General features: G+C 40.5%; 3 protein-coding genes across 5 annotated transcripts; 2 read left to right on the top strand and 1 right to left on the bottom strand.

Annotated features, from left to right (window-relative positions):
- The first annotated feature begins 1,712 nt into the window (after nt 1–1,712).
- Nucleotides 1,713–7,662, top strand: bdh2 (3-hydroxybutyrate dehydrogenase, type 2). 2 transcript variants are annotated; one of them, XM_012836924.3, is made up of 11 exons: nt 1,713–2,854; nt 2,997–3,034; nt 3,385–3,471; nt 4,143–4,221; nt 4,993–5,089; nt 5,455–5,563; nt 5,981–6,041; nt 6,252–6,365; nt 6,633–6,691; nt 7,311–7,403; nt 7,497–7,662. In XM_012836924.3, the coding sequence occupies exons 3-11, from the start codon at nt 3,400–3,402 to the stop codon at nt 7,548–7,550; spliced, it is 738 nt and encodes a 245-aa protein (XP_012692378.1). In that variant the 5' UTR covers nt 1,713–2,854; nt 2,997–3,034; nt 3,385–3,399; the 3' UTR covers nt 7,551–7,662. The 2 variants fall into 2 exon arrangements, with proteins under 2 accessions (XP_012692378.1, XP_042558904.1); XM_042702970.1 differs by lacking the exons at nt 1,713–2,854; nt 2,997–3,034 and having other exon boundaries at nt 3,398–3,471; nt 4,032–4,221.
- Nucleotides 7,663–7,762: 100 nt separating this feature from the next.
- Nucleotides 7,763–17,153, top strand: si:dkey-162b23.4 (sodium/hydrogen exchanger 9B2). Of its 2 annotated transcripts, none has more exons than XM_012837066.3 (13): nt 7,763–7,858; nt 8,900–9,081; nt 9,562–9,763; nt 10,064–10,234; nt 11,325–11,467; nt 11,756–11,883; nt 12,656–12,831; nt 13,145–13,251; nt 13,843–13,992; nt 14,621–14,729; nt 14,883–15,019; nt 15,268–15,454; nt 15,824–17,153. In XM_012837066.3, exons 2-13 carry the CDS (start codon nt 8,998–9,000, stop codon nt 15,877–15,879), a joined length of 1,650 nt encoding a protein of 549 aa, XP_012692520.1. In that variant the 5' UTR covers nt 7,763–7,858; nt 8,900–8,997; the 3' UTR covers nt 15,880–17,153. The 2 variants fall into 2 exon arrangements, with proteins under 2 accessions (XP_012692520.1, XP_031415223.1); XM_031559363.2 differs by lacking the exon at nt 7,763–7,858 and adding an exon at nt 7,865–8,448.
- A 606-nt stretch (nt 17,154–17,759) lies between these two features.
- cisd2 (CDGSH iron sulfur domain 2) lies at nt 17,760–21,299 on the bottom strand. Its single transcript, XM_012837067.3, has 3 exons — nt 21,092–21,299; nt 19,508–19,719; nt 17,760–18,960 (listed from the first exon to the last, which is right to left on the bottom strand). The coding sequence occupies exons 1-3, from the start codon at nt 21,192–21,194 to the stop codon at nt 18,871–18,873; spliced, it is 405 nt and encodes a 134-aa protein (XP_012692521.1). The 5' UTR covers nt 21,195–21,299; the 3' UTR covers nt 17,760–18,870.
- Nucleotides 21,300–25,864: the final 4,565 nt, after the last annotated feature.

Genomic DNA, 25,864 nt, shown 5'->3' with positions numbered 1-25,864 from the left:
TTATATCTGCTACTACTACATTTACCAGAGGAAATGCATACTCCTGACAAAAACACATTTGGTTGTAAAAGCCAAACCTATTTTGAAGCACTTAAAGTAACACTATGCAACAATTTGACACTTTTTGAGATATTGTTTTATAGGCAACTAGTTTTGGTACCATCCTCAAATTGATTTTGACAGCATATGGTCATGTGAAGGACCTGTGTCTCCCCCACTAGCCATCCAGGATTCGCCCTATGTAGTTCTGTGTAACGGGCTGGTACACCCTGCAAAAATGGAAGAAAGCTTTCTCACACATGACATTGCCAGTTAAACTGTGCAGTGTGCCATCAGTGTAAATTTTAAATGTGTATACATTGTAAGTCGTACATATGTAAGTCGCTTTGGATAAAAGCGTCAGCTAAATGACTAAATGTAAATGTAAACTGCCAAAAGACACCAGTTTGTGTGGTGGCAAGCTTCTATCAGTGTCAACTGGGCTGTTGGTGGTGTTTGCAAGGTTTTTGCATGCCTTTTAGGTAGTTAGCTTATTGGTTTTGCAACAAAACTCTGTATTGCTGCTTTAACAACAACAGCAAATATGCCTTTGTGAGCATTTCCCTTGGTTTGTGAAGTGCACCTTCCTTCATCTCTTTCTTCGACTCCTCCAGAAGGCTCAACAGTGCAGTTTGGCATCTGGGATCCATCCCCCTCCATGCTCAGGTTACACAGGTTAATTCACATAGTTTACCCGAGTAGTCAGCAGCCTCAGACAACTCCTTTGAAGCTCCTTTTAGTGACCGTCCTCAAAAATCCAAAGTGTTGTGGTTGATTTTGTCACAGTGAATCATGACACCTCTCTATGGTGTCCTAATTGGGAATTTTGTGGAAAGCACTCACTTGGTGTGAAAATCTCACCAACTCTCCACTGGTGTACTGTGGTACTTGGACCCCTCCTATTGTCTATTTACACCACATTTTTAGGTCAGATCATCTGTTCCCATGGGTTCTTCTGTAATGCAGATGACACTCAACTGTTCTTGTCCTTCCCCCCGGATGACTCCACAATATTGTCTCGAGTTTCTGCATGTCTCAGTGATATTTCAGTTCGGATGAGGGACCTCACCTTCAGCTCACCTTACCTTCAGCTCAATCTTTCAAAAACTGAGCTCCTGGTATTCCAAGTCAATCTGGATATCCCACAAAATATTAATATCCAACTTGGTTCATCTTCACTGACCCCAACTAAAACTGCACGAATCTGCACTTGGAGGTTATGACTTTCTCTGGGCATGTAGCTTCTGTCTCAAGATTGTGTCGGTTCACACTCTATAATATTCGGAAGATCAGATCCTATTTCACACAATATGGTACATAACTTCTTCTCTCACTCTTGCCTATAGGATAGCCACTGGATCAGCACCAGCCTATTTAAATGCTGTGAATCAGCTCTATTCCCCTTCTTGACCACTGCGCTCCTCTGATGAGCGTCTGTTATCTTTGGATTTTCTAGGCAGCAAGGCAGTCAAGGCACTTTTTGTTTGTGGTACCTCGGTGGTGGAATGTCCTATGTCTGTTCCAGCCTTGGTACACTCAAACAGCTAATTTGTTTGAGGCATACTTTATAAATATAATCATAGTTTTGGTATTATTATTATTGTTATTATTATCATTAGTAGTATATTAATAATTGATGGTTATACTTTTAAATGATCGTCAATATTACTTTCATTGTGCTTATTAGTTACTTTTCTCATAGTTGTTTTTACGGTTTTTGTTTACATTGTTTCTAATGTTTTGGAAGTCACTTTGGAGAAAAGGGTCTGCTAAATACCTCAACTATAATTTTAACTGGAGTCAAAAAAAAGGTTCAATCTCTCATCTGTTCAATCTGCTTCATTGATTTGTAGGGTAACCAACCAACACCAAATACATAGAAAAAGCTGAGCAGCAGCAATAGGTGGATGGAATCAAACCTATAGTTTAGTTACACCTGCCCAGTGTAGCCCAATTCATTATGTAGACTGTGCTAAAGATCTTGTTGATCATTGTTAATATTTGAGCTCATTAGCCAGTCAAATTACACCCATATCTTCTTACCTACCACTATAGCAGGAACAGAAGTGAGAAATGTCAGACCTTGCACCTCCCTTCTGTTCTCCTGAAGCAACATATTGATTAGCAGAAATTCTTTATGGCTCAGTCTTAGCCGCTACGATTCCCATTTACATAGCCAAGACTGTATATGAACATATTTAATACAGAATGAGTGGACAGCTACAGGACCATGAGGAGCAATTAGCTGAATTTGACAAAAAGTGTATTGGATTAGAATAGCGGACTTTACCTTTACCACTAACAGTTATTTATATGGAGCTTGTGTAAACAATGACTATAATCAGAAAAAAAAACATAGTCTAAGAAATCAAATAAATACAAATAACTCATTATTGTACCCAACTGCGACCCGAATATATACATCTCATAAACAGCAGAGAGGATTGCTGTTTGGTTTATGAGGAAAGGTTACAGGTTGGCAGCATTTAAAACACTAAGCGAACCACTAACATATCAAATTATTTTTGCTCCAATTTCATCATATTCCCACATATTCTTTCAGAGTCATGTTTTCAATTGTGGTATGTCCGGGTATTTCCTAGTGCCAGATAATTTAGGTGGGATCTATGTCAATGGTGATATATATATGGTTTATCTGCTGCTTTCACGTGATGAGCTGCTTTACTTCCGCTTATGAAAGTGAGAGAACTTTGCTTAGCTATCCAATAGAATCGTGAGAAATGCACAACGTGATGTTCCGCCCCTCGCGTATCATGTGACTTAGAAAGTGTCTCGGTATTGAAAAGTCGATAAAGTGAGTCATCTCATAATCAACAAATGATTATGTTTTGGGGGAGACTTGATTGATTGTAAATACAGTTTGCATATTCTGAACAAATTATTGAGTTGCCTGTTAAACGTGTTTTTCTTGTGTTTTCTTTGGTAACGTGGTGTAGGCCTACAGTGGACTATTCGTGTGTGCCTACGGTGTAAGGTGAATGCGCTGCTATAGGCTGTGTGATATCTCAATGAGATGCATTGTTGCAGAGATTAGCCTAGATTGCGCGAAATTCCGATTAATCCTGGTAAAGTGAACTTTGTCGCAAACTAGTATTAATCATGAGTATACAATTTTTTAGACTGAACATTACATGCAGCATAATCACAGTCAATAACATATTCTGATGTCTTGATGTTTTGGTGTAGGTGCAAGGTCTGTGGTTGTCAATAAATGGCATACATTTGTAGTAAGCGATATTAGTTTAAATGTGGTAAACATAGGCCTACATGAAAGCTGGAATAACCGTAATCTTTTTTTCTACCCTGAAAATGCTTAAAATGAAGAAAAGGGGATTTGTCATGGGACGCCTGGATGGAAAAGTGATCGTTCTGTCTGCTGCAGCGCAGGGGATTGGCAGGGCCTCAGCCATAGTAAGCTTCCTTTTACGACTAACACACTGCAGGTGTAAAACCTGGCCATTTCCTAGGCAAAGGTCAGTCATGCAGCAGAAACTTCTGAACCGGTGTTCTCTATGTGAGCATGTTAATTGCACACAGTGTAGGCTAGAAGTGTTTGTTTCCCTCATTGTCAGCTCTGTAGAATACAATATTTCAGACACATTTAAAGCCAGGGTTATCACTGTTAATCATGCCCTCAGAATTACATAATTTTATGTTTAAATACAGTAAACATAAAGTTTGGTTCCCCACAATACAAACAAACTGTACCTTTAACACCAACAGTTGTTTCTGTGGCATTTGTGTGAACATGGCGGCTTGTCTGTTGCAAAGGACATTCCTTCTCAAAACATACTGTGAATATGGTTCTTTCAACTGAAATTGGGCAAAGTAGGATCAGTTCTTTTCAACCATTATCTTAGAACAGGTAAGATCAGTGTGCAAAGGAGACCCAAAGAGACGAAAAAAGCAATGAATGGTATTGTTTCCAAAAGTGATCAATTAATTAAAAGGCTGACTATGGTGTATTACAAATGTTACTGCATTATTTGGCTGACCATACTTGTGTTTAGAAAAGAGAGGAAAAAGGACTATCGGGAAAATACATGTCTATAGAAGTAATCAAAACTGAAATGCGATTCCAGGCCTTTGCTAAGGAGGGAGCACAAGTAGTTGCTACTGATATCAACGAAGAAAAGCTGAAAGAACTTAATGGTGTTCCAGGTATGGTCCCTTTCATTGTGGTTTGCTGCTGCCATCTAATGGACAACAATCTAATATTTATGGACAAGCTCTATATATTGTTCAAATTGTTGTACTCTCTTCATGGTACGTGGTACGTGTACAATAGAAGAATATCAGAACAGTAATAGCTTTTTGACATGACAGTAATGCAATACAGAATTAACACAGTGTTAAATATATTTTGTTATACTTCATTTGTGAGTTATATAGTTTGAATTCAAAAGAGTGTATATGAAGTGACATAACCCTACTGACAATGACAGAGCTAGGCCTAATTTGTTTATCTTAATATAAAGTGATTGTTATGGAATTCAGTATTGCTTAAGTATCTAAATTTACAGTGACCTGTATTGTATGGTGTCATTGATATATTCCTTCTTATCAACAGTCTTCCTTTTGTAAGTAAACACTTGGAGGGGTGTATGTATGTGTGTGTGTGTGTGTGTGTGTGTGTGTGTGCGTGCGCATGCACGCGTTTGTGTGTGTGTACGTGTGTGTACGTGTGTGTGCTCGCACGCGTCTTTTACTACTCAGATGCTAATCTCATTAATGAAGATGCAAATCTTTGCACGACCCACTATGTACACAAAAGTGATCAGTTTTTCAGGATTCTCTGCACATCCTCAATCTCATGTGATTTTAATTATTGTTAATTAATTAATTAATTCATTCATTCATTCATTCATTCATTCATTCATTCATTCATTCATTCATTCATTCATTCATTCATACAATTTCTGTTTCATTAAGGAATTAGGACCAAGGTTGTTGATGTAACCCGGAGAGACCAAGTTGAGGCTCTTGCTAAGGAGCTTGATCGTGTGGATGTGCTGTTCAATGTTGCTGGGTAACTTAACTTGGCTACCTTTAGTCCTGCCAAGAGGAACATTGTTATTCATACAAATTACTAACATAGACAGATAAATGATATGACATCTTAGGCTGTCAAAATAAACACTGCAGAGTTATACAATCATGAATTGGTTTATATTGGAAATACCGTCCCAGTTTTTTGCAATCACAATTTCTCTATTTTAGTGTATGTTATTTGTATGTCCAAACCTAATATTTATCATCTTTTGAACTCTACCATTGTTCTCTGTGGGTCTACAGGTCTCAATAACAGTCAGTGTGTCTCTTAGATAAAGTTTATAATTACCACAGTTCCTTTCTCTTGTTTCAAACTAACCATTCACTCCTCTGTCCATTCAGCTATGTCCATCATGGCTCTATTCTGGACACTGAGGAGAAAGATTGGGACTTTACAATGAATGTGAACCTCCGCAGTATGTTCCTGATGATTAAGGCCTTCCTGCCCAAGGTGACCTTGACCTGCAAGTATCCCTCCTTCAGAGGATTATCAGAGAACACATGCTGCCCTATTTCTCTCCACTCTTATGTTCAGTGGTTTTATAAATAAGAGCAACATTGGACTAGTAATGAACAGACATGCCCCCATCCGGATTCCTGGATTAAGTACTGAGATGAGCCTTGACATGTAGGGGTTAACACCTAATCCCTCTAGACCATAACACTGACCAAATTGCCTCAAGACTGTTGTTGTTCTTAGCACCCCTTACATGTTTTCTGTAAGAGTTGGTAAATGTTATGGTTAATGAAAATGGTAAATTAACAAACTGCTGAAGGATAGCTCACTTTTAAAATATTTTTATTCTGATGCAATATTCTTATTGTTCATTCATGACCCTCATTGTCATTATTTTCTACTTGAATTCAGATGCTTGCCCAGAAATCAGGAAATATTATTAACATGGCATCGGTGGCCTCCAGTATCAAAGGTATTTCTCTGCTGAGCAGGTCCTTTGAAATGTAATGGACTATCGATTTGAGACTGTAATGAAGTCAATGTGACATTCTGACATATGATATTTTACAATATATGTTTGTACTTTCAAAGAATTACAAACTTAGATACACTCAACTTACTCCTTCATTTGGTCACACGTGTCCTCATTCTCTTGCTCAACACGTTAATGTCTAAAATTCAGGTGTAGTGGACAGATGCGTCTACAGCACCTCTAAGGCGGCAGTCATTGGACTTACCAAATCTGTGGCTGCAGACTTTATTGACAAAGGCATTCGCTGCAACTGTGTCTGCCCTGGTAGGTGTCTCATAATTATTATTATTATTATTATTAGTAGTAGTAGTAGTAGTAGTAGTGTTACTACAGTTACCGATTCAGTTAGTTGTGTTGACTAATTAACTTGCAATTTGATTATAGCGTAATCTTTAAATTCTCCCTATAACGTGTTTTTGTAAACCTGACAACCTTTGTGTAAACCTGAGATGGATGAAAACAAACTAATGACATAGATGACCTTATGCATATAGAGGCAGTTTAGCAATTTTGTATCTTTTGTGGTCATAGGAACTGTGGACACACCATCGTTGAGGGACAGAATCCAAGCCAGACCCAATCCTGAGCAGGTATTTGCCTCTGCCATGAGTCAATGTCATTACTTAGGTTAACGTTCCCTTTCGGAACTGTCACACAGAGGTGATATAGCATATCCTGATAGCCACACAGTCAGACAACAGAGTATAAATATCATGACAACCTTTGTGAGCAGATTCCTCCAGTTAGCATCGATTTACTTTGGTTTTTGCCTTTGCTGCTATAAAAGATGCAGTCTGCGATTTGGTTTTGGTTTGTGAAAGGTTGTTGATATTTGTGCTCAACTGCCAGTCAAATTACTCCCTTCCAGTCCATGCTCCTGAAGCATGTGTGTTGATTGGCTGGGATTGTTTATGGCTCCGTCTGAGACACTGTGTTTGTTTCAATTTACAGAGCCAGGACTGTGTAGTCCGGTTTCTTTACCGCAAACACTGAACAGGCAGCTAGAGGACCATGAGGAGCAATTAGCTGAATTTGACAAAAAAGTGTATTGGATTAGAATAGCGGACTGCATCTTTAAATCGTGAGAGCAAAAAAACATGTTAGATTTTGGCGGATTTTAGGCCATACAAGGTCCCAATACCCTACCTTGAAATTCTTCAGTTGTTGAGTATGAATTAAAATATATTTCTGTTAATTATTGTCCTACAGGCCCTAAAGGACTTCCTTGCCAGACAGAAGACTGGCAGAATGTGCACTGCTGAGGAAGTGGCCCATCTGTGTGTATACTTGGCCTCAGATGAGGTATGTTGTTCCCCTTTAATATAACAATCATTTGAAACATTTTATTCCTAGTGCTTAATGAAGTCAATTCAAATGTATACTCTCATTTCACAGTCAGCCTATGTGACAGGAACTGAACACATCATTGATGGCGGATGGAGACTCTGAAGACGAGCTGTTTTGCAATTAATTGTGTGTACCCTAACTCTTAAACTGTCATCAACCGTTATCACTATCGAGATATGTGGTCTTGTGTGAAAATAAAATGTGATCAGTCAAAGCTGGGTTTAATTATTTTAAATATTATTCAGCATAGCGAAAGGACTTCTGAATGTAAAAGCGGATGTTTTCAAACTCCGTGGTATATTTCAGTCGGACACTTTTAATCCTCTCCTGCTTCTGTGGGATGTCCTCCTGTGATCTTGAACAATCCCCCATGCATCCACATCGGCGACATTTCGCCAGTGTGGCATGAGGTGAGTGATCGATTTAGTTAATGTACGTGCCTAGACGTTTCTGTAAAACCGTATAATGTAACTGCTTTGTATGAACTCTACTTGATGGCCGAACTCTGTTCATCGCGGGCAATCAGACGTTTTCAACATTAACTAGCACGTGAGGTAGTAACATAATAAAAGGCGCGGCGGAATTTTGGGACCTTATTAACTAGTGACGCAGCTGTTAACAGAGTTTTCATTGCAGCCAGTTAGGCGGGAGTGGAGGTGGTTCCCTACTTAACATAAGTGACGTTAAGATATATGCTTACCTCTGCGTTGAAGCATATTGTCCCAGTCCCAGGTGATGGTTAGCTAGCAAGTTGGCTAGTAAGCTGAGAGTCTTACCCCAGACCATATGCCACTGTTCTCTCTGCTAATGTGCCATATGTTCGCGCATCAAGACGAGCGTCGATTAGTGTGAAAATGGGATTAACTAACGGTTGCCTGCTTAACTACCTTCGTTAGCTAGCTGTGTGTTTATTATGCTCTCCGGCTGATAAGAGATTGCCAGCGTTGGACTGTCATTTGACTTCAATTAAAGTCTGAAACGTCACAACTCATCACTTTGGGTAATGTAACCAAAATTAGCTTGCTTGTGCGTTTTTGTTAGATGAACAGGTGAAGTTCTTCGCTATAAAAGACCCACGTTTATGTTCTCTCCAATTCGTGTTATAGTCTAGCTAACACATTCCACCTGTCAAAGGAACAACCAGATACTGGGGGTTCATGTTCAATGTGTTTTTAGCTAGGACCATTTTTGTGATTTATTCTTGATTTGTAAATGCCTCTACTCATATTTGTAGAAATATGTCAAATGTGGGCTACAGTTAGCCAGCTGGCTAACGTTAAATCGGCATTGTCGAAGTTTCTTTGTGTTTCATTCTAAATTATTTCCGCACGCCTTCGTATTATTTCATGGGGAGAGTGTGAATAAAAAGCAGTTGGCAATAACCGTATACAACTTTATGGAGCAGCAGTTGTTCATCTGCTTGTATCAATTCAAACACTTCCTCACGTTAGGTGACGCCTTGATGGAAGTAAGCCAGATTCTGGTGTACATCTGGAGTGGAGCGCACCCATGGTCAGTCACATTGGGAACACAGTAAAGCTGCTATGCCATGGAAGGTACCTTGTCAAGACCACTCTCTTCAGTATCCCAGGGGACCGATGGAGGAGTTAGCCCCATATGCAACCATGCAGAGGTACGAAATGCTATACAGAGGTGCAAGGACATAGGGCGACTAGACGAACAGATTATGTTAGTACATTTGAATTTGAGGTGAATCGTTTGCTGTTGAATTGAGTGTCTTGAGAGCCATGTAGTGACTTCATTACTAATTGTGTGATGTAGTTACTATAATTGAATCATGTCAATACATCCTTTCTTTCTCCTGCTAAAATACACACAGTTCATTGAAACAATTGCGTTATTTCCTGTACGGGTATAGTAATGTTGAAAGCTGTATGACTCATCAGCATGAGTGTGTGACCTACAGCCCATTTAATAGGGTTTACTTACATTTTGATAAGCACACACCTCTTACATTCTGTGGTGGCACTGTTTTTTCCTTTTAATTTATTCTTATCCACAAACATCCACTCCCTTCAATGCTGCCTACTGAACCGATGCCACTTGTCTGAATTACTGTTTAAACTGTTATGTTATTGTGTGCCATATCCAGTCACACCTCAACGCAGACCAGGCGCTGCAGGTGGTGCCAAAGCGATCAGAGAGCCCCAGTGTGACGGAGGAGACCGTCTTCATTCCACATTCTGTGACCTCGGTGGACGCTTGTACCAACACCGACCCACCAGACAAATGTTGCGAAAGACTGCAGATGATATGCCCCCCCAGGGGCATCATCGCTGCCCTCATAACCAAAGGTCTGTTGATAGGGAATGGTGATTAAGATACAGGCAGGATTTATGATAGCAGCATTGTTTTTTTCTTTTTTTTCCCCCCCTTTTAGCAGAAGGTTACATTCAGCCTTCGGATTGGTTATGCTTATGAAAAAAAATATTTAAGTGCTCTTTATTTTGGAATTTGTTTTTGAGCAATTCAGAAGTCCTAAACGTGTTCTCCTCAGTTAGGTCTTGCTAGCTGTTGTTGACTTGGAATGGAATCTGCTACTAACTGAAACTTCACGTGCTGGGAGCTAATATAACTTGTTCCACTGCCCACAGTGACCATGGCTGCTGTGCTTTTTGGGGTGGTTTGGTCCATCACCGTAAAGGAGTGTGAGCCAGGGGGCAACCTGTTTGGCATTGTCGTGCTCTTCATCTGCGCCGTCATAGCTGGCAGAGTAATGGGGCTCATCCGTCTCCCTAAACTACCTCCCTTACCACCTCTATTGGGTAGGTTTCATATCTTTAAATATTTCCTGAACATTTCCCTTTCACCAGCTACAGTAAACAAAAGTCACAATGACCTTATCAGAGGAACAATGGTCAGATGTGAACAGATGCAGCAGAAGGAATCAGTTCCCAGAACAGGACTCATTTTAGCCTTGTGTGTATGTTTGTTTACTGTACACTCCACTGTATCTGTTCGTACCAGCATGTACAAGGTGTTTGTGCGTTCTGCCTTTATCTGAGTGAGGGTGAAACTTATCTTTTAGGTCTGTTTACTTTTCAAATAACATCATTAATATTCACTCTCTCATGACTTGTTCCCTCTTTTAGTCCAGATAGGCACTGCTGTTTACTTGGCTTGATGGGGTGTGGTGCATTTACCACACAAAATATACTTGTTGCATAGGTATTATCAGTATCGGTATAAGTCAGTCATTTCCTTAGTGCTTGGCCAAAGGGGCTGTGCTATGTCTCCCTAGGCTCACCAGTATGCATAGCAGTGGGTTAAGATCTTCAGTGATGTTAAAAAAAAGCTGATGTGGGATAGTGAGGCTCTTTGAGCTCTTCTAATTATCTGTCTGATGTGTTCTCATCTGATATTTAAGAAGTGTCCTCATTTAACATTCCAAAGGGCCACTCTTGATTTGACGTCTTTGGGGCTTAGTTGCCCAGGGTTACAGCAGTAAAGGAAGGCAAAGCTGGCAGGAATTTTTCATTGGCCTTTTGATTCCTGACTAAGAGCTAACTTTTGAGTAAGTTCAGAGTTCCCAGACATTCTGCGTTCTGTATTCTTTGTAGCTTTCCACGAGTCACTCTTATATTCCTGTGAACGGATATTGTTACACTTTATCCTTTCACAAAGTCATCAGTGCCATCGAACTGTGTTTTCACTACAAACACCTCCTACAGATTAGATATGCTTTCTTTGGATTTTTGTGTCGGTGGGGTGATATCTGAGTAGGACTTCATAGTGTTGTGGGAATATTCTGAAATACTACGACATACTGTTTTCTCATCAGCCAGTCGCTCTCTCTCTCTATCTCTCTTTTTGTCCCTGTCTCTCTCTCTCTCTCTCTCTCTGTGTGCTCTCTAGGCATGCTGCTAGCAGGCATCCTCCTCAGGAACATCCCTGTGGTCACTGACGCTGTCCAAATCGACAAAGAATGGTCATCCTCGCTGAGGACAATCGCGCTCGCTGTCATTCTGGCCAGAGCTGGGCTGGGGCTGGATTCATCAGTATGTCCATGTTCACCCTCCTCTCTCACTTCTTTCTTTTATAACAAGTGTTCCTCCTTCGTTTAAGGGCTGCACTACTACATCAGACTTAGTTGTTTGTTGTTGTTGTTGTTGCTGTATCCATACAGTTTGGTCTGTATGTTTTTTTTGTGACAGATGCATTTATGATCATGTGGGATTCAAGCTTCTATGCTGCTGAAATAGTAGTCTTTTGGTCTTAAAGGGTCTTTGGTCTATGAAGGGTTCTGAACCTGCTGTTCTGTTCTGTTCTGGTTTTCATTTCATCAGGCTCTGAAGAAGCTGAAGGGTGTGTGTGTGCGGGTGGCCATGGGACCCTGCCTGATCGAGGCCAGCACTGTAGCTGTGGCCTCACACTTCATTATGGGACTGCCCTGGGTCTGGGGCTTTATACTAGGGTACAGTAAATTACTTAAAATAATAATAATAATAATAAAACTATTCTTGAAATAATGTTTTGTCTAAACACATTCTGTTGATGTGAGATCTCTGATAGAGTGTGTGTATAAGTCTGTTTTGTTAAAGTAACACTATGCAACAATTTGACACTTTTTGAGGTATGGTTTTATAGGCAACTAGTTTTGGTACCATCCTCAAATTCATTTTGATAGCACGTGGCCGTGTGAATGACAGATAAACACCTGTCTCTTTCCCATAAGCCATCCAGGATCTGCACTATGTAGTTATGTGTTTCCTGGCTGGAACACTTTGCAAAAATGGAAGAAAAGCTTTAACAGCATGACATTGCCAGCTATTCTGCCAAAAGACACCAGTTAGTGTGTTGGCAAGCTTCTAGTGTCAACTGGGCTGTTGGTGGTGTTTGCAAGGTTTTTGAATGCCTTTTAGGTAGTTATCGTAACGTGTTAATTATCGGACAGTGTGTGTTATCGGCAAACGTTTGCGTTGTCATGTTAATCCATTATGAGACTGAGCATATCCATTGTTAATCCATTATTAAACTTAGCATGTTGATTGTTTAACAGAATGGCCGATGTTTGACACTGTCCGATAACTGACATAGCTACGCTAGCATGCTAGTTTTGGAACAGAACTCCTTATTGTGTGAATATTCTGTGAATCTATGTGGAGAAAAAAACCCTGCATGTACCGCAAGGGTTCTTAATGTGAAGCGTGTTGCTGATCCAGCACTGGTGTCCTGTTGCATGGCAGGTTTGTTTTGGGAGCCGTTTCTCCTGCGGTGGTGGTGCCTTCCATGCTGGTACTGGCAAAAGAGGGCTACGGCGTGGAGCAGGGGGTGCCCACCCTCCTCATGGCAGCAGGCAGCTTCGACGACATCCTGGCCATCACTGGCTTCACCACCTGCCTGGGTGTGGCCTCTGCCACAGGTACAATGATCGCCATGACTGGGACAAACCCCTCCCCATCAGTGAGGCCCACACGACTGGTATTGTACTAGCTACCAGCCTTTAATATGTCAGCTGAGTGTTGTGTATTCACTCAGTAAATGTATCTTTACCAGGGTAGGTCAGCTGAAGTCCACATACTTTTTTTACAGTATTTGCTGTGAATGCACACTGATCATAGTGCCATATTTAACTTAAACTATAGATGCTATTTTGCACAAATTTTTCTCCAGGAATGATTCAAATTGTTATTTGACATTACAGTAATTGTCATCCCACGTGTGTTTTGTTGAAGGGGCCGCCTGGTTTAACATACTGCGAGGCGTATTGGAGGTATTCGGGGGTATGGTGGCTGGAATTTTGCTGGGCTTCTTCCTGCAGTACTTTCCCAGCAAAGACCAGGTGAGGAAATTAGCGACACTGATGAAGACTGAGAACCTCTTAAATCTTGGCATTAAGACGCATGTAGTATGGTCTTATGTTACATTAATGTATGTGTCTTGTGTGACTGACTGAGATCCATTTGCAGTTCCCCATGCGAAAAAAGTCAGCATGCAAGTCACCATTTACCTCTTCATAGTTGGATTTCCTCTATCAAATATTTGCTGGAGCCCTTTGAATTGACACACAGTGAGCCAATTTTCAGCAGTAGTGGTGAAGCTCCTTTAGTTTAATTGAGGTGAATGCAGGTGAATTGTCTTGTCTTAATCACAAGGTAGAATGTCTGTTATCTGAATGTCATGTTTACTGGCAAACATTTAGCGTACATCTTAGTTGTATGCAGGTTTGCTGACCAAATACGGTTAGATCGATCTCATCACAAAGATGTGTTTGCTCATGTTTTTGAACGCAGCTCTTGATGTGGATACCAGCTTCTGGATATAGATATATATATTATATATAGATAAATATATTATTGAGTGTCAAATATACAGTCCTTGGTATCATTCTGTGTTGTATCCAATCCTCTTTTTCTTGCTCTCTCTGATGTAGAAACATGTGGTGATGAAGCGCTCCTTCTTTGTGCTGGGCCTCTCTGTGTTTGCTGTGTTTGGCAGTAATGTGGCCGGCTTCCCTGGGTCCGGAGGCCTCTGTACACTGGTGCTGGCCTTCGTGGCAGGAGTGGGCTGGGGGGATACAAAGGTCAGGTTTCCTCCACTCTTCCCCTACTGTGTGTGTGAGTGTAAGTTAGCGCCTCACTGACAGCGCCCAGCTGGGGGGGAAAAAAACATTAGACAGCTATACAGATGCACACTCAGTTAAGTCTTCTCTCTCTCTCACTGTCTCTCTTTTCTAATTATCTCTCTTTCTGTTCTAACGGTTCCACATTAACTTAAGAAAAACCTCACCAAAACCCAATGCCTTATTTTCATAAAGTGTTATCTGCCAGCAAGGTTCACTGCTGTCACATCTGCTAAGAGTTAGCACCCATCTGCTTGTCTGCTGCTGTTCAATTTGTCTTCTAAATAGGTGTTCTAACCCCAAATTATATATTTTTTGCGTTATGTTTCATTTACGGAGTCTTCTCTTCCATTAATATCAGAACAACCCAGTGTAACACGGACACTGTGACAATGCTTGTATGTTGTGTAGCAGTGAACTGAGTGAACTTCCAGTAATTGGATTTTAGTTAGTCAGCAATACACAGTTACCCTGGTATCGGTGTTATTTATGAGGTCAATTCAGTTGTTATTCTGCCAGGTTTATTTGGTGCTGTTGTACGTGCTTGTGTGATCTAACTAAGATTTACATTCTGTGCCTCTCTTTCCAGGCTCCTGTTGAGGAGATAGTGGGCAGGGCTTGGGACATCTTCCAGCCTCTACTCTTTGGTCTCATAGGTACTGAGATCACCTTCTCCACTCTAGATGGCCACCGTGTGGGTAAGCACACATAACTCTTATGTTTAGCCTGTGAAGTTTGCTTGATGCTTCAAAGGTTAGGGTCCAAGCAAACTGATTTATCAACCAAGACTGTAACAGAGGTTGTCCTCTCTGTCTGTGTGTCTCTCTCTCTCTCCCTCCCTCCCTCCACAGGTTTAGGTATTGCAGCTCTTATGATTGCACTGGCTGTTCGTCTTCTCTTCACGTTTGTGATGGTGATGTGCGCAGGCTTCAATTTCAAAGAGAAGATATTTATAGCACTAGCCTGGATGCCAAAAGCCACAGTGCAGGTACAAATGTGATGTTTGGGAGTATGCCAACTCCACCATACCCTTGATTGCATTTAAGTTAAAGAGCAAGACAGTCATAACATCATGCCACGAAGACAGCATAGGGAGTCCAGTGGCACAGTATCACATAGATCAGACTCCCCAATCTGTGGAGACATGTACTGTACATGTTTTATATAATGCGAAGATGAACTTAATGCAGCCAGTGAGTGTGTGTGGTTAAGGCAGATTTGCTACTGTGCCCTCAGGCAGCTATTGGGTCCACGGCACTGGACATGGCTCGCAAAAAGCAGGATGCGGAGCTAGAGAGCTACGGGATGGACGTGCTGACGGTGGCCGTCCTCTCAATCCTCCTCACAGCACCCATCGGAGCCCTCCTGATCGGCCTCTGCGGACCATTCCTCCTCCAGAAACCCAAGAACCCCTCTGCCTGGGGTAAACACCATTCCTCACGCCCGTCTATTTGTGTGGAGCTTATATAGGGCCTTTCTGCCTAACATTTTTTTTTTTAACTATTATTATTAAATACTTTTTTATTTATTTTTTTGGTTAGGGCATTCCCACTTAACATCTAACATTACATTACGTCTAAAATAATTAAGTAAATTCATCAAGAGAATATTATTTGATATTACTGAACCTGCTTATTGCTGTGACCTTAAGAGGACACCAGGAGGCCCACTGTTACTACCATGCCACACATTGGGAGGGAATGTCACAAAACTGATTCTGATTATATGTTGTCAATGCTCGCAAAACACATGCGTAATTTTGCAGTCTTGACTGATCTGTTTTGTGCTCCAGGTCTGGGGGGCAGACAGTCGACAGACACCCCAGTCACCTATGAGAGCGCCATCTGATGTGCTCTCCACTGCCATGGAATGGCTGGGGAAGGGGAGGTGTGTGGCATTCGAAGAAGTGATCTATAACCCCAAAGGAAGTGCAGGTTTCGGCAAACCAGTCCTTTCGCCCAGGGGTTTGATTGGAGCTTTTGCTGACATGCTGCTGGTACGGGTGAATCATTGTGTATTTATAGTCCTGTAAACTCCAGCTTACAGGCTTCATAAAAGGCTTAGACACTGACCCTCATCTCATGGATCCACTATACACCATCCCTGCACCTGCCCAGTAACACAAGACTAATCAGTCAATATTCCCATACTAGGGGAGATGGGGGGGGTCTGATTTATTTTTTATTGTCAAAGGGGGTAACAATTTTCAAATAACAGCTTCAAAATAATTTTTGTGGTAAACTGAATTGTAATACGGCGAATGGCGTCTGTGCCACTGCCACAGCATGCCTGTTGCGCCTGGTATTGCACTATGTAACTTTAGGGTAGAGGGGCGTGAAACCTCTTGCAATAACTACGTAATGTTTTATGGCACCACATCTCTATGAAAAGTTTGGGAACCACTGCACTAACCTTATTTATGCAAGTGGATGCTTTGGAGATACACTGAGAGTGCAATATCAACAGCAACCTATTCACGGTGACATGGTATATGACCTTGGTACCCAATACCAAAAATGTTTTTGTTAAATTATTATTATTGTCAGTTTAGGTTTTAGGGTTGAATTGTAAGTGACTTCTAATAAAGTTTAGGATTATATTGCAAACTACTTCTGATATTGGTGAAAATTGGTTGTCGATTTTCTGTAGGAACAGAAGTGAATAAATTACATTTTAAAGGCTGATAATTATATATATCAAAATATTATGGAGAATAGCCATTTTTGTCAAATTTATGCTTTGTTTGCAACATTTTCTTATGTTGAAGGGAAAGCAGAACTGGGTCATGACAGAGATTAATCGCGGCCTTTATGTGTAACTGTTGTGGTTCAGGTGAGCCTTTTATTCAAGATGCTTATCTTCCTTTACATTTCTCCATTGAGGTCAGGTTTTAAAAAAATGATTTATTATTGTTTGCTCTTTCATTGTCTTGTTACTGAATGTTTATGGTTTTGTTTTACTGGTGTGGTGATGATAGCTTTAATATGTTTTGTATCGTGAAGCTTGTACAACCTCTATAGGGCTTTCTGTGTTTACAAAAAAACACTACAGAGCAATATTCTACATTAGTGATATTGTGTGTTTTTTTTGAGGTATCATAAAATAAACAGGTTGTATGCGAACTTTACATTTAAGACAATCATATTTTGTTCAATCGTGTGTTTTTTTTTTTTAGTGGGAAAGATGGTATTTAGAGGTACGTAGTCATTACTTTCCCAGATTGCATGACATCATCCAAATCATTAATTCATCCCATAAAATGGCATTCATGTACAGTTTGCAGAAATACAATAAAAAAAAAAACAGACTAGAGAGAGAAATTGGCTCTGTCCCTGTGTCCAATTCATTTTCAGTGGCAACTGTGCTTGGATGGACACAATAGCAAGTAATGCACGTTGAATTTAGTTTGCAAACATATTTTGCATGGACAGAGAGGAGCGCCACATCCACAGAATACTAAAGGTTATTCCCCTCCATCCCTCCTCCTTTGAAAGTGCATTTGCAAGGTCAGATTTGCAAATGATATGTAAACAAGATAACCTTGCTCAGAGGATGACATTGTTGGTAGCGCTGTTGTATCATTTAAGATGCAGAGAACATATTTGCCTGCTCCTCTCAGAAAGAATAGGTCATTGCATCATAGATGTATTTGTGATCGGTGTTTGTTCTTGCCCATGTTATATATATATATATATATATACATTAATGAACATAGTCTGAAATCTTAATTAAAAAAGGCAAATATTTATATAGTTTTTGATTTTTTCAAAAGTATTAGAGCACATCTGATTTACATAGTAACATGGCCATAGGAAATGCGTTAGCCTAATTGATTTCCTTAGATCATGTCAAAATATTTAAGTTGGTGTCCTACAAACCAGTAGTTAGTGAAGAAATAGATGCTTGCAATAGCAGTTGAATCTAGACTCTCAAAACACTAAATGGCAAATAGAAAGTAGTAGAAAAGATGGCAAAAACTCTGTAATGTGATTTGAGGTTTGTCTGTGGTACATTCCTTGGTTATAGTTTAACAATTTCTTTGAATGCACAACATTGACAAATTATTTTCTGACCATTTAAGCAATACCTATAACAACATTAAGTAAGACTTGATTTCCAATGTAAAAAGTAATACACAGTTCACAATAACTTAAACATGCTGTGAGTTAAAAACAAAATGAAAATTCGATGCACAAATTTGAAAACTCCCAAACCTCATGCATGAACTGGGTAAATGTGTCAGTGACCTGTATCATTTTAGATACCCAGTTATCAAAAACGGATTCGTGCAATCATGATGGAGCTTGGTAAACCAGGAACTGTAGTCATCACACTCACCAACACACTCATTTGTATATTCAAGTAGGACTGACTCATACAGTATTCAGGCACCGAAGCTTGAATTTAACAAAGTCAGTATTTGCTCCATTAAATGCTATTTAAAATTGTCTTGATTGCGTCATTGAATTGACTTCACGTTGATGGTGAATTTTTTTTCCCCCCGTCAAATAATATTGCACATTAAAACATTGAAACTTAAGGCATTAACAGAATGTCATACTTTCACAGAAATGGGTAAAAAAGTAAAAAGAAGCAGATGAAACTCAAACATCTAGAATCTTAGAAATCTGTTTGTCCCAGATATCTATACTTTAACTAATTGAAAAAAAGACAAAATGTCCCTTAACATTTAAACCCTAACAAAACATAATTGCCACTATATTATGAAAAACAGACAATATCTGTCACTAAATAAAGGCAATATAAACCTTTGAAGAAAGGTCTCTCTCTCTCTCATGCTGACTCTAGGTCTATCCTCCCTTGCAGCAAAGCCAGGGATTATAGAATCTTCTTCTTCAGTACCAGGGGTCCAACATTGTCGCCAGTCAGCTCATTGTGCTTTATGTGGGATCTGTCGCAAACAGGAAACTAAAACAGGAACAAGGACAGCCTATTAAATGCTGATAAGACTGCCATACACAAAACACCCTGCACTACCATAAGCCCTCAGGCCATGTCTCTCAGTCATCTTGCTCCCTAAATATTAAAGCACTTAGATAGATTGGATAGGTTTCAAGGTCAGGTTCGCACACATTTTAACATTTAAAAACTTTTCCAGGACCCTTAATATAATTGCTTTACATTACTTTTTTCCCACAGGTTGGGCCTATTTATTGAATGAAAAATAAAAAAAACATGTTCCCTTCCTTTTCTAATAAAGTTATGGCAATTAAATTTAAGTGGATACTGGATCCTGCTGCAGAAATTCAACAAAATATCCATAGAAGAGTACAATAAAATAATTCATTTCATTAGACCTATATATGACTAAATCAAATATCATGACTTTTCCAAAACTGTCATTGAATTTGCTTAATTCCATAACTATTACAGGCCTGGAAAATGGGATTTTAAAACTCCAGGATTTCCAAGACCATGGGAACCATGTAAAAAAAAATAATAGCATCTCTCTCACCGTCTTGGACCGCCAACACCTGCAGTAAGATTTTGTGCTACTCAAGTCCTCGATGTCAATCTCGTTGACCACTCGGGGGTTCTCCTTTTGGATTTTTGGGTTGATGATGCTGTCTTTCTGCTTCTTCTTCTTGGGGAGGAAGGGGCGGATGGTGAGGTAGCCCAGAAGGGCCAGAATGCCCAATAGAGGCAGCAGCCGCAACCACTCCGAGACTGGAGTAATGGAGATAGTGTATTTAGGCAAGTCATGTGTAAACGCAGAGTTATAATCATAGTGCTCTGATGTGGATTCAGACCAACACAATGCTACCCCAGAAGGGAGGCCCTGAGGTGATGGGGAAAACAAATATCTGGACTGCCAGTGTGAGCCAGTTTTCCTCACAGCATCCTAGATCAAAGTTTGGCCTCAAAGCTATCTGACTTGTCTCTGTTTGAATATGTGTATACACTAAAGGTACATTTTAAAATGATATGGTGGCCCAAAATTGTCCATGTTTAATGAAGGTTTATTGGTCAAGGCATATTACAGATCTATAACTCAAACTCAGCATACAGTAGACAAAAGCTGAAATTACAAATTCCAGGTCACTAAAAGCACCATATCTAAATCCAATAGACTAGTGTTTTCTCCCTCAGTCAACACTTTCAAACTACAGAATCTTATTCATGCAAAACACGTCCAAAGCTCTTCCAGGCATTGCACTAATTGGTGCAGAAGCATGGCGCTTCTTGAGATTTCCTACAGACATCCCATTTATTTGCACGCTACAGTATAGCCTGCGTGTTATAGATCACCTCAGGGAGGGGTGTAAGGAGTTTTCTTTAAACCACAACATCAGGTAGCATGTTTTCCACAATGGCATGTTTGTAAAGTAGGTCCTGCTCCAACTTGTGATTTGCTCTATACGACCACATCTCCTCTCACACTTTCAGTAGAATTAACTAGGTTTTTGCTTCTCATACTATACTAAACTAAATAGTGTTGAAAGCAGATGTGGTCAGTGAGTGCCTGAGCTATTTTTCACAGACTCCACCAATAATGCAATACTGAAGACTAAAATACCCGCATTGACATGCAGCTATATGCCCAATCCAACAGGTCAGCAAACTCCATGGAGTGATGCCGTCAAACGCATGAGATGTAGGCTGTTAACCTTGCAAAAAGTCCAACTTACTGTCCTTGTCAGACAGCTGAAGGCATCAGGCGTGGGTAGGTTTTTTTTATTCTTACCTCGGAGAAGCTTTGTTTTAGATCGGCCAACATCGAAATCTATCTTTTATACGCAGAATTTGATGATACACTTTTCTTTACTTCCCCTAACTTTAACGTCACAGCATTTCAACCACATACTATATAAACTCATTAGCTGCTAACTACAATCTGTTAAAGCAAGCATGGGGGAATGGAAACACATGTGTGTAAGATATCGCAGGTTGAATGCATTAAGAAAGTTATGTATTGACATAACCTATACGATTCCAAAATGTAGGCATTATGAAGTATCAGAACAAGCAGACAAGTAGAGTATCTAGGAGTTGTGTTTGTCCATAATGGCACGCTGTGCCAAGCAAACTCTTTGCTCACCTGTTAATCTCGCAAAACCTCCTATTGTCTCTGGTAGGGGTAATTTTTTGAGGTAGGCTGGAAGCTGGATTTTGATTATCCTAGATATGGTTTCTAACACCATCTTGAATGAAGAGGTTGTAGTAACACAAAGTTGGCTATTTCCTGGGGTACAACGTCAGTACGTCGTTTCCCGAGAACGAACACTAGCCTATGAGCTTTGTAACTTGACTGGGCGTTTAGGTCGACGTACTTGTTACAGTGAATATAAAAGTCTTACGTACCGGTACGCAGGGAAATTTAACCAATAAGAGAACACGGAGTTGGGGCGATATGATTGGCTATTGTTAAGGAGAAGTTGTCTTTGCTTGTAAGAAAGTTTTAAACCATTGTCATGGCACGAATAACATCGATGGCTCTCTACTGTAAAAACTGTTGTGTAGACCCAAGGTAAAAGTTATTTATTTAGCAGAGGCAGTTATCTAAAGTGACTTACACAAAGTAAGAAATATGAATACTTCTTGCAAAACTACCAATGGTAACGACATTATGAACAATAATAATAATAAAAATAATGATGAAAATAATAATAATGGCATTGCTGCTTTGTTGGCAGCAGCCATTTATTATAGCAAACACACTCCTAGGAGGAACTCACACACAATGGGAGGAGTCTGCCTTAAGGAAGGTCACCCTGACTGGTGAAGCTGGAGCAATGGGCCCTGTGCTCGATGATCGGAGGAGTCATGCTGGTGCGGAAGCCCTCCACCCGGCAGCGGTGGTGCAAATGACTAGCTGGCGGCAAGGACGCAGCGGACTCTCTGATTGGCAGTGGTGACACAGAGGGCCTCTGGCCAACAGCGGCACCAACACAGAGGAACCCCCAGCTGAATACAGAGATGGTGGCAGTGTGGACGATTTCCCGTGGCGTGGCAGCTTTGTGGCAATGCCCTTTGGCTGATGGTGGTGGCATGGAGACTCCCCCTTGTCTGGCGGCAGACCCTTGGGCTGCCAGCGTTGGTGTAGTGGACCCTCTGGCAGGTGGCAGCGATGCAGAAGACCCCTGGGCCGGTAGCGTTGGTGTAGTGGACCCTTTGGCCATGAGGTCCGTCACAGGCCCTCTTGTCAGCAGCGTAGAGAGCCACAGCTTCAGCACCCAGAAAGAAATTGACACTGGGCACATCACCGTGGCCTCCAACATGGCCAGCAGGTCCAGCTCAATGATGCAGGGTTCCTTAATGTCAGCCAACCAGAACTGATGATCAATAGTGTAGCCAACTACAGTTACCTGAAGCTACAGTTACAGTACCTTCTCACCCGCATCTTGGCGTGCTCACCAGTGACCGTGGTGATGCGGAACGTGGTGGATCTCCAATAATAATAACATACAACGTTGTTAAATTCGGCGTAAAATGCACAAAACAAGGCAGCATTTTGTTATATGGTAATGGTTTTATCTCTGTGGTTTTCACAGCCACTATGTAAACTTGAACTGCATTTACCAAATCAGTAATCAGCAAGGCCAGAGCACTCCAATTTAGCACCAATCCCCATTCCTGTAAAACAATTGCATCCATTAACCTATAGTTTACAGGCTACCTATTCATCTCTGCATTTAGCGATGTTTGTTAGGCTATTTGTATGGGTAGCCTATGAAGAAAAGGGCTAAGTCCTCAGTATAATATTATTCTTGGCGGGCGTACCTTATTTCTCCACATAAAAGGTGGCAACCCTAAATGAGATATTTAACTAATAATAAAAAATGTGTAAGTTAATAAAGACTGTAAGTGAAAATAATGTGTCTGATTATCTTTACTTGAAAAACAGGTGTCTCATAATCACACAAGTGATCCAACAATGGCCACAAGACAATGGTGGGCCTACTTCTCCACTCTCAGTTGACAATGACAGATTGTCACAAAGACAGTTTTGGATGGTTTTATAGATATACTGTATAAAAATCATTGCCTTAGTACAGTAGCTGTAACAACATATTTACAACATATCAATGTCATATGTAATACTGCTGGGTCTCTTAATAGGCTGTTAGTCAGTCTCTGACTTCACAAATTGTATGCTATGTCATTAAAGACCCCCTCCTGTGAAAATCGAGTTTGTAACCTGGTTAACATGTCTATATGGTGTTTATATCATACACAACATATCATGAGCGAAATAAGCAGTCAATGCCATGGATGAGTATTTCCACCTTGGAACTGCAGGTTACCAACGACAGTCACACAAACATGGAATCAGACAACCTGGGTTTCATATGTCATAAACCTATTGAACCAACCCTGTCAACTTGCCTGTCAGGAGGGAGGGTGTAATGTCAGTATACATATACAGTGGGGAAAATAAGTATTTGAACCCCTGACGATTTCGCAAGTTTGGCCACTTGCAAAGAAATGTGTGATCTATAATTGTAATGGTAGGTGTATTTTAACAGTGAGAAATAGAATATCAACAAACAAATCCAGAAAACTGCATTTTATAACATTTATGACTTTATTTGTATTTGATGCAGAAAATAAGTATTTGAACCCCCAAGCAAACAGCAAGAATTCTGGCTCCCAATGACCAGTTATGTGCCCAAGAAGCACACAGATTAGTCCTCATTAGGCCTAACAAGGTACACCTGATCTCAACTGGTGTATATACATATACAGTGGGGAAAATAAGTATTTGAACCCCTGACGATTTCGCAAGTTTGGCCACTTGCAAAGAAATGTGTGATCTATAATTGTAATGGTAGGTGTATTTTAACAGTGAGAAATAGAATATCAACAAACAAATCCAGAAAACTGCATTTTATAACATTTATGACTTTATTTGCATTTGATCCAGAAAATAAGTATTTGAACCCCCAAGCAAACAGCAAGAATTCTGGCTCCCAATGACCAGTTATGTGCCCAAGAAGCACACAGATTAGTCCTCATTAGGCCTAACAAGGTACACCTGATCTCAACTGGTGACGTGTATAAAAGAAACCTGTCCAAAGAATCATACTTCACACCTTCAACCTCACCACCATGGGCAAGACCAAAGAGTTGACCAAGGACGTCAGAGATAAGATTGTAGACCTGCACAGGGCTGGAATGGGTTACAAAACCATCGGCAAGCAGCTTGGTGAGAAGCAGACAACTATTGGTGCGATTATTCGCAAATGGAAGCAACACCAAACAGCTGTCAATCGCTCTAGGTCTGGGGCTCCATGCAAGATATCCCCTTGTGCGGTATCGGTGATCATCCGAAAGGTGCAGAATAACAGGGGAAGCTTGTGAATGATCTCAAGGCAGCTGGGACCACAGTCACCAAGAAAACCATTGGCAACACACTACGCCGTAATGGTTTGAAGTACTGCAGCACTCACAAGGTCCCCCTGCTCAAGGAAGCACATGTACAGGGTCGTCTGAAGTTTGCCAATGAACACTTGGATGATTCTAAGGAGGATTGGGAGACAGGATGTGGTCAGATGAGACCAAAATCAAGCTCTTTGGCATCAACTCGACTTGCCGTGTTTGGAGGGAGAAGAATGCTGAATATGACACCATCCCCCCACCGTCAAGCATGGAGGTGGAAACATTATGCTTTGGGGCTGTTTCTCTGCCAAGGGTACAGGATGACTCCACTGCATCGAGGGAACTAGGGATGGGGCCATGTAACGTGGAATATTGGGCTTGAACCTCATTCCCTCATTCCCTCCCATTGAAAAGGCAACCTTAAGGATTTGGAGAGGATCTGCAAAGAGGAGTGGACCAAAATCCCTCCTGAGATGTGTGTAAACCTGGTGGCCAACTACAAGAAAGGTCTGACGTCTGTGCTTGCCAAAAAGGGTTATTCCACCAAGTACTAAGTCATGTTTTGCTATGGGTTCAAATACTTATTTTCTGCATCAAATGCAAATTAAGTCATAAATGTTATGAAATGCAGTTTTCTGGATTTTTTTGTTGATATTCTGTTTCTCACTGTTAAAATACACCTACTATTACAATTATAGATCACACATTTCTTTGCAAGTGGCCAAACTTGCAAAATCGGCAGGGGTTCAAATACCTATTTTCCCCACTGTATAGTAGCCTACCATATTTCCTATGATGAATTTCATGGCTTTCTTCAGAGACTTTCTATGGTATTCAAAACATTTCTTCCTATCGGCACATCTGGATGTTTATCATTTCAATCTAGCCAAGTAAGAGCTGACGATCAGGACCAACGTTTATCAAACATTAGCAACACATTATTACATACACCATCTCACTCTACAATGCCGTGTTATACCCTTACTGATACCCATCAATTAATACCAGAGTGCTTATTAACTTGTTTTTCCATGACATTGTCTAACCAGTACATCTGTAGGGGGAATACAAATAACACCCACATGCATACTTTTCTTTAGGCTACCCTAACAGGAAAATGGCACATTAATTACTGGTTGCTGGTGCTTGTGGTATGTGAAATAGGCCTATGATCAATAGTGTTTCCTACATTTAACACAATTATTGTGTTCACCACCATTTATTGAGTACTAAAACACCCATTACAATAAAACTTAAACACTTTAAAGTAGGTTAGCACATATATTTATTTAGTTGATTAAACTATACACATATCAGTGGCGCCATTGTATGCATGAACCACATATGGTGTACACTAAACAATCTAGACAGATAACATGGGTAGGTGTTAATATTTATTTCACGCCATCTAGAGGGGAAAAAAAATCATACTGTTATTCAAACAGAGGGAGACCAGGCACAGATATAACAAGGGAACAGTTTAACATGCTTA

The sequence above is a fragment of the Clupea harengus genome, chromosome 22 (assembly GCF_900700415.2).
Source record: "Clupea harengus chromosome 22, Ch_v2.0.2, whole genome shotgun sequence".
Classification (NCBI taxonomy): Eukaryota; Metazoa; Chordata; class Actinopteri; order Clupeiformes; family Clupeidae; genus Clupea; species Clupea harengus.
The sequence above is the reverse complement of the archived record's forward strand: the minus strand, read 5'-3'. Positions and strand labels throughout refer to the sequence as shown.